We start from the raw sequence: 18,555 nt of genomic DNA, 5'->3' as shown, positions 1-18,555 counted from the left end.
GGACTGTTTGTCCAGTCACTTTGAAAGAACGTTTCTAAGGTCTTGGTGCGAGGTGATGGCCTGATGGTCTGGCCATCCATGACGATCTCCATGCCTGCGATTTCCCTCGTTTTCCTGTGCACCTAGGGGAGCTCTGATTTTAAATATTAGTAAGAGAGGCCATAGCTGTTTGTGCATTCAATGGGGTACGGACAGTTTATCGAACGCCGTTTTATCGAAGCCGCTTTATCAATCGCCTTTTTATCGAACATCGTTTACGGACGGACGTTTTATCGAAGCTTCTAATGAAAAATGTTTTTCTCAAACTTTTCTTTTAACAAACTATGCAGTACAATTTTTTCGTTTCCGCAATGCTATTTAATCAGATAAGCTTGTCTCCATAGCGGCCTTTGATATTTACCGTAATTGGCAGTATTTATCGCAGCTGCCTTGTATTTCCTGCGTAATTTTTTTGTGGTGCGCAATTTTTTGTCAAATTTTTTTTCTGTTCATTGCGCTGGTCGCACTGCTATAACAAATCTTCTTATTTCTATAGCCCTTCCTCTGATCCGCAGTATATCATGGCACCGTAGCGTATTTGCTAGAATACCGTTGTGTGCTTCCTACTTTTATTTATGCTCTAGTTTTGCGTCGGCACATGTTTCTAATTATTTTGCGCGTCTGCTGTACATAAGTAAGGTACTTGGCACTTGAGCGTACAATGTCAGAAATACAACAGGAAATCTAGCAAAAGCTTTCTTTGATTTCTGCATTAAAATACTTTATTGGCATGGAGTTTCACTGCTAAGAGATCACCAAGCCTTGTCCTACTGTTCTCAACGCCTAGAACTAACGATAAAAAAATTTGGCTACAAGGTTAGTCACTATTCTGCAGGTTGCTTCTTGTTCATCTCTCTCCCTCTCTTTGCACCTCAGAATGCCACCGGGTGTAAGCTCACACTTCCATTTTTTAGTTTTTTTTAGCTCACGCCACCTGTCTTTTTCTTCAGCTAAATCTCTATTCATGCTGTTGTTGCCGCCATACGACTGTGTCGGCTAGCTCCCCTTCTGTACTTGTGGCCTTGTTTCCTTCAACTTGCTTTTGGTTCGAGTTATTCCATCACCACCCGTTTTTGTTGCTGGAGGAGGGAACTAAGGCGGTTCAGAGATGTACCGCACCCTAGCGTTTTCTGAATAAAGAGTTCTGCTAAAAGGCTGCGTTTGGTCACGAAGTATTTGCCTGTGGTAGGTACAGAGTAGCGGAGATGGCGCTGCAGACTACGATCAGTGCTCGTGGCCTCACCACTTCAGTTAAAGTATTACTTTCACCGTCCGACCCCCCCCCCCCTTCTACACACACACCCGGCCCATTCTAGAGCAGTAATCATTTCAAAATTTCAAAAATCTTGGTGGGATATTTTTCCAAGAAGCAAATAAGGCAACCAGGTGGTGAGGGCAGGAGTCTCCTACAAACCCCATGTGACTAGAAAAATTGGGGGAGGGCAAGACTAAGGATAACGTGATGGTGAATGATGAAAACACAGATACATGCCTTAGGAACATTGTGCACGGGGTAAAGAAGGCCAATATAGTGTTAAATTTTGTAGTATAAAAAATAGAAATATACACGCTTGAGAGCCGTCAGTGAGCACAAAAATAAAAAATTACCGACAAAACAAAAGGGGCACCGAACATGAAAAGGCAGGAAAGACGCATCAGCATATAAAGGCAGACTTTCGCATGTAATGCGGAGCACAGAAAATATCGAGTGAAACTAACTGCAGACGCGGCTCGTGCAATGGTAAGTGAAACACATTAAACACTGAGAATCGCAGTGAAAGCACCCAAGCCATACTTTCGATAAAACTGACGTCATTCTTTCGATAAAGCAGCATTCGATAAAACGGTGTTTCATAAAAAAGGGCAATGCTTCGATGAAACGGCGCCACATGACCTGTCTGGGAACCCATTCACTATCTAGCTTGGCTGCCAGTTGGAAACGATCCTGCAGCTCTCTCAACGAGCCCTTGTCCATCCACTGCATTACATCGTCAGCGTACAGGTCATCTTGTATAATCCCAAGTTTAGCAGGGAAGCCAATGAGTGCGCTATTTACCAGTAGGGGAGACGGACCGCTCTTTGCGGCGTACGCCACCTCCCGGTGTCGGTGGGGCCCGAAGCTATGCCGCTGATCTTCATAATGGCTTTCCGTCCTGAGCAAACGTTTGGGACATAGTTGTACGTTTGGTTCCCCCAGTGTAGTCCGCTGAGATTGACTAAGATGGCGTGGTGGGTGACATTATCAAAGGTCCCTTTAGGCCGATTGGAAGAACGGCTTTTGCCGTCCGCTGTTTGCTTGCATTTCTTTTTTTAATTGTAACAGGATACGACCTAAATTCGTACATGGTGGACGGCAGTTTTTATGAGTTCTCTACGCATTTATGCATCCTCGTGAGGACGGTATACTCCACAATCTAAACAAGAGAACATTGCCGAGGAGTGACGGTTCTTCAAGATGTTTAACTGTTAGACTTTCTGCGATCGGCCGGAAAAATAAAGTTCTGAAGTTAGTCTCTCCGGCACACTACATTTATGCCGTCTTCCATCACACGTCGCCTAACATGCTTCAAAAATAGCCTTTCCGTTTGTTGTGTCGCTTTATAAAAATGCGGCAAAGTAGAAACAAAGATGAAACGTGATGGAGGGGAATTTAACTCATAAATGCACACGCTACACTCTTAATCTGGTTCCACGTAAGATCCACTTAGTAACTGGAACTTTTTTGCAAAAAAGTTCCAGTTATATAATTGGAACCGTGTTCCACATATCCTGAAAATTAAGTGAAACAGTGCACCACATATTTTTGCAACTAAATTATGTGGATCGGTGTTCCAAATAAAAGTATGCGGATCACTGTTCCAAATAAAAGGGCAGTTTCAGTTACTGGAACATTGATCCATGTAAAATGATTATGGAATTTATCCGGCGCGCCGTTCCAGGTACCTTCAGACCAGCTGTTTATATAAAACGGTGTTCCTATAGACATTGGGAAGCTGTCTATGGGACTCCACTTTTCAAATATTTCTGCTTTCCTGTCGGTATACACCGAGGTCATATGCCAGGCTGGCGGATGCATTGGTATCAGCAGGAAACCGCAAGCACCATTTTAACACAGCCTTGATATATGACCCGCAGTGATACCAACAATTGGAAAGCAGAAACCACCGCAGCAGTGTGGTCCCTGACAGTTCCCAACAGTTGCCTATCGGAGCACAGTTCTATATAAAAGTTGGTCTGAGGCACCTAGAGCGGCACACAGTCTTTGGCTTCACCCGCAGAATCCTGTTTTGGGTTTCAGCTGCATGTAAAAGAAAGAATATACTTGCAATAAAATACGCACGAAACAAACTATTATGACTCATACACTGCTTTTTAACATACTATACAACTTTATTGAGTTTAGTATTCGTACATTTCAGATTTGAATAGCTGTCTATTTTAAATTGCACAGAAAATGACCAACGTACAAGGAATAAATACCATAACGATAACACTAGGCTCCAAGTGGCATTTTCACATATTTACTTTTACTCCAAAACATAGTTAATAAAGACGATATTAGACGTGTGCGTCTACCGCGGCGCTGACACAGACATTATACAACAGTGAGCATCAAATATCCTGTCTTATCAGATAAACCAAGGTAATTCAAAGGCGGAATTACTCATTGCGCTTGCCATACTATGTTTACGCATAACTGTTTGGGAAAATGCAGTTTGCTAATAAATTGTAGGGAAAGGCATAAAAACAAGCCATACACGGTTGTATTATCCCAAACCTACAACAGTGCAGTGCAAGAGTTTAGGAAAACAACGCTCGAGCCAATATTAACGATAAAACATTTTGACACGAGAGGTCACATGCGGCAGTATGCCACAATTAAAACATGATTATTAAAGATAGTAGTTTCCTGACACCAGACGTAAGTGTAACATGCAGCTATTTGTAGGCAAATAGACTTTATGAGCGTCCTGAAAAGGCCTTTGACTTAAGGCACGTTACTTGACCAAACAATTTGTAGTTGTTTAAAATAATTCATCCCAGGAAATCTCACAAAAGCCAGCGTGAATCTTATATAATTTTGCAAACCAGGTAGCTGGAAGCATGTTACACACTTTAAAATTTAACAAGCAGACTAATTATATACGTCGTCAATTCAAGCGGGAACAAGTCAGACATCCTTAAGAAGCAAACAAGCCAGCGTTGAATCATACAGGGGACCAGTTTTACAAAGCAGAGTTGAAAACCTTTTTTCCAGCCTCAACGTTTTACCTTAGGTAAAATTCACAATTGCGTGCTATAAAAACCATCCCGTCTTGCTGTCAGTGTAATTTTGACCAAAGCCCTGCTTCTGCCAAGCAAGAAATGCAACTTTGTTCAAAGGAGAAGACTTGTTCAAGCCAAATACGCACATTTTAAATTCTTCTACGGCATGGGTGTCAGCTCACTTACAGTACTAAAATTCATCTATGAAGGCGGAAACCATCTGCGTAAATAAGCACTGTCACTTTTGCATCAGCAGCAGCACTGCCACGAAAAAAAAATCTCATGAGCTACACTTGAATAATAGGACGTTACAATGCGGTGCCATGAACTACATTAACACCCACTATAGATTCAAAGACAGCCTGCCCATTGTGCCAATGATGAAAAATGAGGCATGACTTCAGTGTTCAGTTGACATGAAACTTGCATGTGCCAGTAACTTAAACCTCTTCATCTGATTTCACCCCCTTCATGCCTTTCATCTGACCTCCTTCATGCCTTTCAAGAGATACTTCAATCTCTACCAATAATTTAAAATCCCAAGTAGAGCTGAACACTTCAAGTATTTCAACAGAGACTCCAACTTAAATGACACCAGGCCACTGTCAAATTTCTCATGCTTTCCAAGAACTCCCTGCAAAAGTCCCAATTACTCTTCAAAGGCACACAACCATAAGAACATGATGACACGATGAAAAAGATGACATATGCGGCGAAGAGGATGACCATATCCTGAAGTGACAATGCAGGCGGCGAATCCGTGATGTGTTCCTTGCGGGCAATCTTGATGCCGCCAGTCCCTTCTCTCAGAATAACCGGGCCTCGAGAAGACTTACTGCTCACCTCATGTACCTTCAAGGAAACAAGAATTTTTTGTTACATGGTTGCTTTAAATGAGTGAGTTGCTTAGGCCCTTTCATAACACAGTAATTGATTTAAAATCAGTGATTCCTTGGGTTTTGTCTGCTAGTGCTGCTTAAGGTGAAAGTGCGCTAAACAATACCACCACAGACAATCAATGAAATTGCCCTGATTCTGGAAAGTATCCCACCTTGCTGCCTCGGTATCCTGAATATAAGGTTTTTTATCATTGAGAGGTTTCGTTTATTAATCAAATAATAATTACTATAATCACCTTTCGGCATTATATTTCACACACCTTCTCTCTGCAAAAAATGTTCTCTGTACTGTATAATGTGCTGCCTAGAATGCTGTAGTGAGGCTGGCTTAATATACCTTACAGCTAAACGATGTTTCTACCGCAAAGAAATAAATGGCCAGTCATAGGAAATCATAAATATCGCACTGTGGCAGAAATTGTTTGGGGAATTAGTTCCACCAAAAATATTTCCCTCTCGATATGTATTACCTCCATGGTTCGTAGTGGTATGAGGCAGAAGTTGAGCTGACTAATGCTGAACTAGGCTGTTGCACAATTTTTTTATAAATCACAACTATAGCACATTTTCTTGCAGACGTCACTTTCTGTGCTCTAAACAATTCCCTTAAAAAATTGCCCCTTATTTAACCACCTGTCAAAATCCAATGCAAGCATTACTCATGCTACGGCTGTATTTGGGAGTATTATTGGTGCTACGGGCGTATTAAAAGCGGGAAATTTAAATCGTCAGTTGCCACCGTATTGTTGTAGCGGCAACAACGTTGGGCGTGTCCGTGGTGCTGGCAAATCACAGCAACAACTCTCAAGGTGTAAAAGCTAAATATTTACAAAACTTAAATACGAAATAGTGGTTTTTTTGGTCACTGTTGGAGCATCCGTAATAGGCGGAATGTGAACACAATGGCCAATATTGGCGTTCACGATAACTTCTTAACAGTGAGATTTTATTAGGATGAACAGCCCCAGAAAATTGAGTCCCGCAAAAACAAAATGCCAGCTTACCCAACCAAAATTAAGACCCGGGTGTTTCTGCCAGGGACGTCTCAAAGTGCACTTCCAGGAAAGTTTCGCGAACGTGGTCCGAAAAGCTCCTACTGTCACCTTGAGCAACAGGCCAAGCTGTCACTGAAAAGAAGTTTCAAACCATTAGTTACAAAGAGACTACCTAAAAACGCGCCATGAAAGACCCAAAAATGGCAGTGAGTACTTACTTGTAGAATGCAATGATTTCATCCCGTGCAAGAGCTTTAATGTGTTGCCTTCTGATGATACACTTCCAAGAAGGGGTCCAAATACAATTAAAATGGCCATATGCATTCCTTGTACAGCTGGTTTAGGTCTATCTTCGCCCTATTGCCTAGAAAATAAGCAGTACAAAAATATCAGAGAATAAATTTATGTCTTGCTTTACCAAGGGACCACGAGAAAATATTGAACAATGTCTGATTCGGTCCACGAAAGTCGAATGTCTTTTTTACAGCGGAAGCCCTGGTAATCTTTTCTTGCTAAACAATTTGAAATATAAAAATATTTGAACATACTTTAAGCTCACCTGTCCTTGGTCTATGCGAACTGGTGAATATCTGCACCATATGCACGACTCAAAAAGTACGCTTTTGTGGCTTATGAGCTCCACAGGGCATTCATAATCCGCCCCACTCTCCCCGACGAACCTTCAGCATGCCGAAGATGTCTTCAGCCAGTAAATGCCACAGCCATGACTTCGCAGGAGCATGTAAAGAATGGAAATAATTTGTTTCCATTTTTTGCAGAGGAACAAAAACATTTGTCACAACCTATCAGTGGAGGGCCAAATGTCTCCACAGTCAGCCACAGACTCTTTCTGAACAGGTCATAGAGTATGAATACAGAATGTAGCAATCTGCTTTTGCAGTATAATTTCTACGTTCAAAGGAGAACAGAAATGGATTAATGTATGGTGCACATCATGATGCAGCAACTTTGCACCTGAGCGTTTTGAAAATTATTCCAACTCTCTAGCTGCCACTGACATTGATAGCATAAAATGGCAGGAATGAATTATTTTTAAACTTACTTTGTGACGTTAAAACTTCTAATAGTCCACACGTGAGCTTTATGGGTAATTATTCTGAGGTCTCTGGTTACCACTGACATTGACAGCATAGAAACGGCTCCACACTTTCTGCGTGTTTCCACCTGACTTCCCCTCCACAAAAGGAACGTTTTGTTACTACGCTGCTGCTCAGACAACCACTTTCCCTTGCATTTCACTACACGTCAGGGAGCCAACTAAAGGTGACTAGTGTAAATAGACCATCTGAATTCATCGAAGGCATTGGAAGAGACAGGGAACAACTACACACACAGCACAGATAAACGTAAGCAGTGCTGCCGCCAACGTCTTGAACGTACATCAACATTAGGCGGAATAGCGTGATTAGCACAGTAAATTTATGGCTCTAAGAAGACCAACACAACGCAATTAACACGGAAGTTTGAAAATACCGATAAGTCTAAAGACAGACGCTCCGATAAACAAGCTGTGCAGTGTGTGCGCGCGAGACAATAGCGTGCGACTAACCCGAGAAGATTCAGTACCGCTGACAGGTTACAGCAACCGTCAATATACAACTAAGCAACACCACATCATAAGGGGACATGCAGACTCGAGAAATGCGCGCACCAGCGACTTTCTAAATAGCACTAGCTAACGTATGCAGTCAGAAATGTCAAGCCGACTCCAACCCACAAACACACAAGCTTAAGTGAATAACGGCCGCAAACGTTTCTCGCATCGAACAGGCAGCGGAGCGGCAAGCGGCACGTTTATCGGACGCAGTGATGAACAAGTCAATGAACAACAACCGTTACCAGAACATAAATAAGCAGCACTGACCTTTTTTTCGCCTCCCGGCAAAACATCACTTCGTCGAACAGTAAATACAGCCCGAGCACATGAAGAAATCCGCAGTTTCACGCCACAACCATACTGGTAACCGCTACCGGTTTCTTCCCGCCAGTCTGACCGACAGTTCATTTAGTACATCAGGCGCTTAACGCGGGCAATCAAGGAAACCGCTATAGAAGCCCACTGGTGGCGCTGCATGCGGACAAACAAAAACTAGTTTGCGTAAGCGCTGAGATGTAGGGGCGGTGCTGTCGTTAAAAGTGTTCACGCAGTCCCGTTTTTCCCTCATCGTCGCTGTACCCGTTGCCGTCCCACTATAGGGACCGGGCAGCTGGACGGGTTCCACCGTCTCATTCCACTGACGCTCCCGTCGTCAGTGGAATGAGACGGTGCATTGGACTACACAGCCTCCCGTTGTTTTTGTCGTGTTTGCTTCGGTGCTTTGAATGTTTTGGTGGTGTTGTGAGCGTTTATGTGCGGTGAAACAAAGTCTAGACAGATGTGTTGGGTTCTTAGATGCAGTAATGACTACGTAAACTTGTCGGACGATTCTAAAGTTGGGTATCGGCTGCAACGGCATGAACGCTTTTTGCAGCGATCGGCGCTTGGCTACACCCGTTCTAAGTACGCATAAAACTACCATTAGTAGTATTATTTTCTTCTTAAATGCACTAACGGCTACGCAAACTTATTGGATGCTTGTAAGGTTGGGAATGGGCTACATTGACACGAGCGCTTTTTGCAGCGCTCTGCGCCTGGCTCCGCGCGATCTGAGTAGGAATAAAACTATTAGCAATAATATTATTAATTTCTACCACTTTAAATTATCTTGACTGGTTTCAATGACTACGGTTTCCACGCCAGCCTTAGCGCTGGGATACCTCGATACGTGTGCTTTAAATAGAAAGGCACCTGCATACGAAGATGGATTACCGTGTAACCGTAGAAATGTTGCGGTAGTTTACACTTTCTGTAACCGTGAGCTTTATGCCTTCGGTTTTGGTGAGCAACACCGTGACAGCATGGAAGCCTGAAAGCCGAAGTGGAAATCCCACATTTGTGGTGGTCATTTTATCAAGAGCCAAAGTTATTCACCAACTCAACAGCCCAAGCTACAAACCATCCACCATCCCTCCTCCCCGTCCCGTTTTACCACCTGCGTAGAATAAAGGCTGGTACCGATAGTTAAAAAATGTGGCAGCGTTAACGTCAGCCGGTGTTATTTAATGCTTAAGTATTCTTTACAGAGTACCTAAAAAAATTGTGTAATGCCTGGTGAAGACACCAAAAACGCGCGATTACCTCAAATATGGGTGCATCAGCCCGAGTCCTCCAGCACAGACACATTTCCGACACGCTGGACAAAGTTTAGATTTGGAGAGGGGGGCATGGAAGTTCAAAATTAAACAGCAAAATCATCTAGTCCTCCATCTAATGATTATGATGGTTGAACGCAAAGCTTCCTTCCAGCGAAATCGAATGGGAAATGGTCAAAGTCAAAGACGCTGCGATCAAAAGACCAAACTGCGTGCTGGTCAAATGCGACGCTCAACTCGTCAAAGTTTAAATCCAGAAGGCAACTAAGGAAACCCATACGATAGAGCTTTGCGATAAACCCTCATCGTCGTTAGACGAAGGTGAGCATGATTTTTCAAGCGTAGGTGGCAGCTTGTAAACCGACCAGAGCATTCAGTTGTGAAGCTGAGTACAGGTTTCGGGCACCCTCCTGTCTTGCGTCCTTCAGCCACGCAGGAATTGGTTTTTGAAAAACCATTTACCAACTAGCCAGCGACCATTGCAATTCTTGTAAAACAATGCTTCTCCACGACAAGCGATAACGTTCTACTATCATGAGGTAGTTATTCTATCAACGGTTCCCGATGACTGTAGTAAGAGCATTTCTGTGAAATTAAACACGTTTCAGCCGTAGGTAATGAAGTTACGGAAGCGTCGTCCATCAAAATGTCTGTTTTGAGGTAAATCTTAGAAGACACCCCCCAACTTTGTCTTTCGCTTGTGCACGACGTCGACGCCGTTTCGTCATCAACTGCCCAAGACCAGCGCCGCAGCATTCCTAGATCGGTTGCACACACAGGCTTTGTGGGGGTATTTAGCTGCAGTATACTCCTCGATACGGGAAAGTGCATGCAGGCATCAAAAAATTGCATGAAGCAACGAGCTTTCACTTCCAGCTTGAATTCCAGCTTGGCGCATTGAGCGTCGCCTGCTATTTGTAAATACTGAGTATGGGCGTAAATCACACACATGGCATGCCTCGTAAAGGTAACATCCACGCTCAAGATTTATCGATCTGAAAAATGCACGTGGGGTTACGTACGCTTTGCAAGCCGCACCACAGAAAAACGACAGAAAGCCTTGCACAGTTACGCTGCGCTGACCGCCACCGGCATTCCACTGACGAGCGGTTCGCCACGGGCGGCGCTGTTCGCTGAAGCGACGGTGGTGCCATACAACGGCCGCCCGGTCCCTATACCATGCATCAACGTAAGCGGCGCTGCCTTGCGGCTGTCAACGCATGCGCACGGCATGCCGCACTGAAGTGGCGGTCGTTTCGTAATGGTTTCGGCCAACTTTTTCTTCCTCCGTGCCTTGGGCGATGCACGCCGTGGCCAGTGACCAGTCCGCGGAAGAGATCACAAGCTCGGCACCCTTGCTCGCTTATATTTGCTTCGGAAAATGGGGTTAGGCCTCTAAGCGGACGTCTACGCGGCTCTGAGGCTGGAACAAAGAGCTCAGATATTAGCCAATTTAACACGTTAGGCTAAAGTTGTTTCTCTCCGCGGGCCGTGAGCGCGTGCGGTATGTGTGCATAAACTTTGATGACAGCTTTATTTCGTTCTTTGCAGTGAAAACAAAACGACGCTTCTTTATTGACTGCGTTCTCTTGACAACAAGTCTTTCCAATACCAATAATATATACGGCGATGCTCTGATATCCACTTTATAGAAAACTACTTCGGTATAGTGAATCCAGTGTGATTACTCGCTAATTAGCGAGTAATAATACATCTGCCCGTTTTCCAGCAGTTTTTCTTCATGAACACCAATAGTGCAGGAAAAGAGCAACGGCGGGACCAGCAGGAGAAGGCACGTCATTCGGTGAACTTGAATTACTATGGCAAGTAACAACATTAGGGTAACTGCGAATTTTAGCGATACTGCAATGCATAATTTGAAATAAGAATGACATTTCAGTATAAATATATAGAATGTAAGGCAGATGCCGCGGGGTAGATTTAGTTCTCCGGGTTCTGTGTCGTTCTCCTCCTGCAAAGAGGCTTTCGTTTTTGCTTGTGAAAATTAATAGCCGGGACGAGACAAAATACAAAAACGACCTTCTAAGCATATAACTGCATGCGTAGCATGATGTGTGCGGTGTAAAATGTGACGCCGTCGGTTACCATTATGTATGCACGCCATCACAACATAAGTAACGTAGACTAAGTACCATTGAGCGCGTACTACACCACAGCGAGATGATGACTGAGTGTTGAACGAAAACTGCCGTTTCTGCGAAACTTTGTAAACCAAATGCATAAAATGTAATGGCCTCAACATGTATTTCGTAATGACGATGTTCACAAAAGCACCACGAATTCTTCAGCGCTATAGCAGCTATGGCTCTGCCCGAACGGCAGACGGGGAAAGGGAAGACGTTTAGTCCTGAAATTGAAGTCACTGGTGATTTTGTACTTGACACCTAAAATTAGAAAAATACGATGTTCGCGAAAGCGGTTTGAGTGCCGCAGAACACCTGGAAAAGTGTTCCTGCAATTTCTTCTTTTGCCTAAGAGATCCTCCTCTCGTCATTTTTAATGCTTTGTACGGCGTTGACAAAAAAAGTGGGATTTCGTTTTCTGTCAAAGGACATCACTAAAACTACAGCTTAGCCGTATTATGAAAGTTAACTGCTGCAAGGCAGTTTAATAGATGTCGGCGAAGTTCATTAAATTTTATGTGCGGTGTGCGCGTGTAAATTAAACGCGCACGTGCCTCTTGGGTCAAGAAGTACCTCATATATATGCGGTTCATTGTTCCAGTTGATGCATGAAAGAGTGCATACTTCACTGCCGTGCACGAGTTATGTGGAACAAGACACGAGCAAAAAATATACAAACGCACTCTCCCCAACCGTTTACTGGGACACGTGGAACAGTAACCGGAACCGCCGACATCGCATGACCGCATTTCTTCGGTTCCAGATAAAAACCAGGAACATAAAGAAAACAAGCTGACGGTTCCAGATAAGATCCACCTATATGCTTCGTTCCAGTTATTCTTTCGTTCGGATCCACATAAAATATATGGATCACCCTTTTTAACTGGAACTTATATGGAACCAGATTAAGAGCAATGCACGCAACTGAGTGACACTGAAAGTATGCAATGGAAGGTACGTGCTAGGAGCGGGATTTACTTTGTGCAGCAGCAGTGGCCACCCGGCCGGCTGTCCCTGGACTCTTCCACGTTCCTGGGCGTGGGCGAGCTGAAGCTGCGAACCCCGCTGAGCCGGCCCAGCCTTCCCCACTTCTACCACTACGTGCCGGTGGAGCCCATGAACGACCCGCACCACGGCATCACGGTGCGCGTCGACGACGACTTCAAGAAGACCAAGTGAGCGTCCCGCCGGCCTCTCTTGTGCCTGCAGGAAATCGACGCCTCTTTCTTTAATGAACCCTGTAAATGAGGGAGTAGGGACGTCACACAGTTATGCAATTTGGGCAATTTGGCGTTTCTATTCTTGTTCAGTGCCCTACAAGCCATCTTTCCTGCCCCATAAATGTTCAAATTAGTGCTGTTGCAACCCGTGCGAACCGATGACCACTCTGTTGTGCCACAGATTGTACCTTCCGCAGCATTAAGCGATTTCTTCGGTATCTTTTTTCAAGGGAGGTGCTGGGGCTGCGAGACGCAATCGGGCTTCCCCCCTTCGCCCGGAAGCTGCGTCGAGTGAAGAAGATCCAGGACGAAACGATCCCCGTCATCCTCACCTTTGGCGGCCTGGACCCGAGGGAACCGCTCAACTACGCAAACGGCAAGTTCTGCTACTGCGGAACCTGCACCATTGCAAGTGGATTCTATGGAATTGTATTGTAACGGCGTATTTTGGTCCAACACTGCCGCTACGGTAGCATGCCGATCGGAATGAAGAAGTCGAGGCGTCGAAGAAGTTTTAAGGTTAACTAATTTAATTTACTTGTAACATTGATGCAATTAGCACATACAAACTTGAAACAATTACACTTATTACATAGATGAGAAAGACAGTCAAAATATTCAGGGTACTTAGCGGGACATGGCTGACTGGATCTCGGTCTCCCGGCGGGAGGACACGACTGCGAGCGGCAGAGTTTCTGAAGTCAGCCCTGGTGCAGGCCGCGCTGCGCCCCTCCGCCCTCTGCTCTCCGCTGCCCTCCCTCGCGAACCCGGCCGAGAGGGTTTATATTCGCTTCATGCGGACTCGTGGGAAAAAAAGCGCATTCTGGCCCCACTTTCTGCAGCCAATCGGGGATACGCTAGTAAGCCCCAATCAGCCATGTTCCCGCCAAAGTGAAAAGAACCATTCACACGCAGACACAAGGTTTGAACACGAAAACGCGAACTCGGAGAACCATGCGTGTAAAGAAAGTTGTTTAGACAAAACGCACTAAGTAAAGAGTGGAAAAGACCGGAAGGTCGTCTGAAGGACCCGGAGCCCGAGAGCGACCAGCGGACACGCCACGGGGGGTCGGAGGCGCCACTGCGCGCGGTAACACAAGATGCGACGATGATCCCCCTCGAGAACCGCGTCTCCCGGGTCGGCAGACGGGCCAACACACACTCCGTATGCGTTTCTTAGAAAAGCTGGGCCTCGGTGGCCGAAGAGGGATGCTAAAAAATTGAAAAAAAAGCAAACGGAACGGGGGCTTCGCCACAGTATTTTCAGCTATCCCAGTTGACTTTGCAACTGTTTGGCGTTCATATTTCTCCAAGTGTTCCGAGGCGGTTCTCTGGTGTGTGAAGCATTACGCCCTCAGGCAGGGGGCGACGGAGGAATAACAATTTGTACCTGAACAGCGTCCAACAGACCTGTGTCCAAGCTGTCCCGGATGACACATCTGCAAGACCGCTTAACCCAACTGACCTCATCGTATTTCATGCAGCTGTTAGCGCCCTCTGCGCCGACGTCAGGCGCGATCTCACCCGATGCCAGCATCAGAATGCGTGCATGCAGTTTAGCAGTCGTTGTCATTTCGGCGACTGTCGTTGACGGGGCCAGGTAAGGTTGCTCTGTAGCTGCTGACGATCAGGGGTGCTACAAAGTCCTTGGTTTCATTAAGTCGGGGGCGCATTTTATTTTTCTTTTTTTGAGTGTCTGGCGGTGGCTTCATGCCGTATGTGATATATACTCGACACGCAGGCCGCGTGGTCCTGCACTACCACGTGCTCAAGGACCGCTGGGACCTGTGCGGGATGATGCCCGAGCCCCGCAGCTACCACGCGGCCACGCTCCTCGGAAACACCGTGTACATCACCGGTGAGTGGACCCCGCCAGTCATGCTCCCAGCAATAGGGCGTGCGTTGTAGTTTAGTGTCCTTGTGTGACCTACTGCACCACAGATGCCTTGTCCCTTAGAAAAGCGTCAGTTTAGGCTGGACAAACTCATTCAAGGCATCTTAAAATTTTAAGCCGAAAGCTTTAGATTCCGCGAAAAGAGACCGTCGTCGTCGTCCACGAATGGTGCAAGAATGGACGCCTCTTTTTAAAGGAAATTAAACAAATAAAAAATTATGGGCTATTCGGATTTGAGGCTGCTTCGTCACAGCAGGAACCAAGTAGGCAAGCCACTGCGCTAAGTCGACACTCTGTCAAAGCGAGAACAGGATTTAGCCGGGATTGTGCCTCCTAACAGCTGAATGTTACTGCACGTGAGAGGAGCAAGTGCACGCGAAGGAAAGCTCTGACTAAGGGAAAGCTGTCGCATGAATTGCGGCCAGTCTGCATGGCTCTCGCAGTAATGCGCGACAGAAGACGACGAAACGGAAACGAGAAAAGAGACGCGCATAGGATTCGGCAGTAACGAAGTCTTGGGCAATCGCCAACTTTTAGTTTCTGAGCAGGGAAGCAGATTTAAATCTCAGAGGGAATGTCTTGCACTACGTTCTAGCTCGCATTTCCGGAGCATACGCGCACGTTTACGCAAGGATGTACAGGAAAGCACGCATTACGTGCTTACTCACGCAAAATGCCATGTCGCTACTCGGAACATAAAAACAGACCCTAAGAGCTAAGACCCTTTTCGCTGCGAGAGTGCCTTTAAATGTAAAATGCTGCAACCTGGGCTACCTCAGCAGAGCGAGCCCTTCGTTGAAAACGAAAGATTAGTGGTGTTCTTTACAGCCTCCAATTACCTAACGTCTATCCGAACCGGCGCCACAGTCACCCTACGCCACTCATAAATGGTCTCCACACGAATACCCTCCTTCAGTCTTCCAATACCTTACCTCCTTTGGAAGCGCACTATCGCTCTTGCCATACAGCACGCCACGCTCACAAATTCAGCCACAGAATCTACACGTTTCCACTGACGATTCTGACCGGAAATTATGTATACTACACCACGTACCCAATCTCTCCGAACATCCCCAAAACACATCGTCTTTCCCTCTCTCTGTTCTCGTGTGGGTTCCTAAGCACGCCAGCGTGAGCGGCAACGCAAGAGTATAGAGCGTGCTTTCCCGAGATGTCTCCCTGGGTCCGCCTAATATTCTGGCCAGGCTGGTTCCGGTCAATTTACACCGCCCGTATCCGTCTCCGCGGTCGTACCAATCGTGAAGTACCAATCTACTGTGCTATAACCTTACCCGCCATTCCTATTGGGTCCCTACAGGTTTCTTGAAAACGTCTGCGCGTTTCCTTTCCCAGGGGGAGTATATACATAGCGTTAGCATGCCGGCGGACACGAGAAGCGTCTTGAGAACGAGTGGAAAATTTGTGTTATATATTCGCAAACAAAATGATTTTTAACGCAACATTTTACGCGACACGATTTGCGAACGGCATGGTGCCGTTCGTAAAAGGTCACGCAATGGCGTCAAATAAACAAATTAAGCGCAAGTAAATGACACGAAACAAACACCAAATCGCACGTCCGTTGCCTGCCTAAATGTGTACTTCTAGGTTTCCATAGCATAACACAGCCGCATGCACGGTATGCGACCCAAATGTTTACGTACGATTGTCACTGACTGTGTTCGTTATCTTCTAGTGCTAGGGGTTAACAACATACGCCCTGCAGGCCGCATGCAGACCGCGGGGCTGTATGACGCGGTCCTCCACCACGTGGTATGAAGCCCCACACCTCTACCTGTAACTATTTGAAGGCCGACACGCCACTATTGACTTCAAAATAGGTTAGGTGGGAGCCAAGAACAGAGAAATTATTGCGTCTGGTTTCATTGTCCCCCATCTTCACACTCAGCCAGGCTTTCTATTATTGTCAAATATGATTTTCTATTCGCTGAAATAATTATTTTTGCCTTCAAAGCCCTCCTGCCCCTCTCACCCGATTTTCCGTAGGGCCGTCAGCCGTGTCGGCTTCATGCATCTCGGCCCTCTACCTCAAAATGTTGCCGACCCTTGTTTTAGTGTAATTAGTGCGAACTGGGAATAGATTAGGAAAGAGCGTAAGTAAATAGAGTGAGCCGAAACACGGAAATAGAATGGCCACTCAGTTCGCCCTACCGCTTTACTCTATGGCCCGTACACAAGCAGCAGAAATTGCCAAGTCCAAGCATGGCAAATTATCAGTGACTTATGTGTCCGAGCTTGGCAAAACCTCGGCCGCCATTATTGGCTGTTGTTTAGGAAAAGTTACAAGCCAACAAATAACGAAGCTCTGGAAGGCAAATATTGGGAAATGCTTCGCAAAGCATATTCCAATCATATGGCCTATCGTGGACCCCGTGCTAGTTTCATACACCTTTCTCGCTTTCTGGCCAATGCCTTTTCTACGAGTTGCCTCACGGTGATGTCTGGGTTATACATGCCTTTATGCAGAACATTATTTAATACGCACGCATTAAATAATTTTTTGTACAATGACATGTATAAAACAGAAATCAAACTGCAAGGCACAATAAATGAACTGCATCGACTTTGGGAAGCAATTGAACAATTGAGCACCATAACACGGCAGATCTCTTTGCCTACTTTTTATTATGCACATCAAATCTACAACGAGAAATCTGACTAAGTAGTGGCACGAATACGAAATGAGATTGTTTAAAACTTAAGCACAGAATCATAACAGAAACACAATAGGAGACAAAAAATGATGAAGCTCATGAAGCGCGAACCGATCCATGCTTCCTTTATCTGCTTGAGATGCCTACAAAACAGAAGCATTCAGGTAGTTGAAACATAACCCTTTTCTTCGGCTATTCGTTGACCTTCAAAGATCATATGTAGTTCAACTGTACAATTGTAGAAAAGGCCAGCTTTGAAGACTCCTGCACGTGCCACTTATTCACGGAAAACACCTGTACGTTGTAGCGCCCGTAATACGTAAAAAACGTTCCCTGAATGGTAAATGCACGCTGATAAATAAATACAGTACCTAGCACCCTCCATAACGGATGCAAATGTGAAAATATTCAGCCTAAACTCTTAGCGTGTTCACCCTCGCTCTGAAGCTCTCCAACATTAAACGTACTGTACTTACTGTTATTTATTTTTGAATAGTCTGCTTTACGACAGCAGTTACTTAGCTCGTTCTTGAGAAAACAGTCCGGAATTTCAGTAAAAATGGGCTGGACACTATGACAGTCGAAGAAGGTAATTTAAAAAAAAATCCAAGAGACAAAGCATCACGCCATCTCTTCCGTGTAATTTTGTTGTGCCTACTTTAGTCACACAAACAATTAATCGCAACAGAAAAATGCCATGCCTTCAACGTTTTATTTCCCTATGTTTTGTTATAAAACAACGTGGGATCAGAAACTGCGGGGCAATGCACTGCACTCTGTATTGGAACGGACGAGCTTTCAAACGTTTTTTGTCAAGAACATAATTGCCAGGCTGGAGATAGATGAGGAGCCTTGTGACCTTTCAATACGTTATATTTTAAAGACGCAAACAATTGAAGCGTCAATTCCAAGCAACGCTAAAACTTAACTCATTGGCTATGGTGTTGCTGTCGCCGTTGCTCAGTTCTGCCTCATCAAAACTGAACGAAACCGTCGTGGAAGCCCAGCAGTAGTGTGATTACTTTGTGCTCGGAAATAAATCTACGTTTGTCACGAAAACAAAACGAAAGCCTCATATATAGCTAGCGTTTAATCACGACAGAATAATATATAAGTAACTCTCATACTGCACACGAGTCTTGCTTCAACGTGTGCTGGACGTCGTCAACGTGCAATGGGACCACGGCAGCTTGTTCGGACACACAAAGCC

At 45.2% G+C, this 18,555-nt stretch overlaps 1 protein-coding gene across 1 annotated transcript in view; it reads left to right on the top strand.

Moving 5' to 3' along the window:
• Positions 1 to 18,555, top strand: part of LOC144175721 (beta-scruin-like) — an 82,770-nt gene that overhangs the window by 47,305 nt on the left and 16,910 nt on the right. The window contains exons 13-15 of the mRNA XM_077704755.1: positions 12,547 to 12,731; positions 13,007 to 13,152; positions 14,518 to 14,634. Of these exons, the coding sequence (XP_077560881.1) occupies positions 12,547 to 12,731; positions 13,007 to 13,152; positions 14,518 to 14,634 (448 nt within the window). The remainder of the gene's footprint in view (positions 1 to 12,546; positions 12,732 to 13,006; positions 13,153 to 14,517; positions 14,635 to 18,555) is intronic.

Source organism: Haemaphysalis longicornis, unplaced genomic scaffold (assembly GCF_048455015.1).
Source record: "Haemaphysalis longicornis isolate Haplotype H1 unplaced genomic scaffold, Haemaphysalis longicornis Haplotype H1 scaffold_3, whole genome shotgun sequence".
Taxonomy (NCBI): domain Eukaryota; kingdom Metazoa; phylum Arthropoda; class Arachnida; order Ixodida; family Ixodidae; genus Haemaphysalis; species Haemaphysalis longicornis.
Note: the sequence above shows the minus strand (reverse complement) of the source record. Positions and strands in the feature narration are given on the sequence as shown.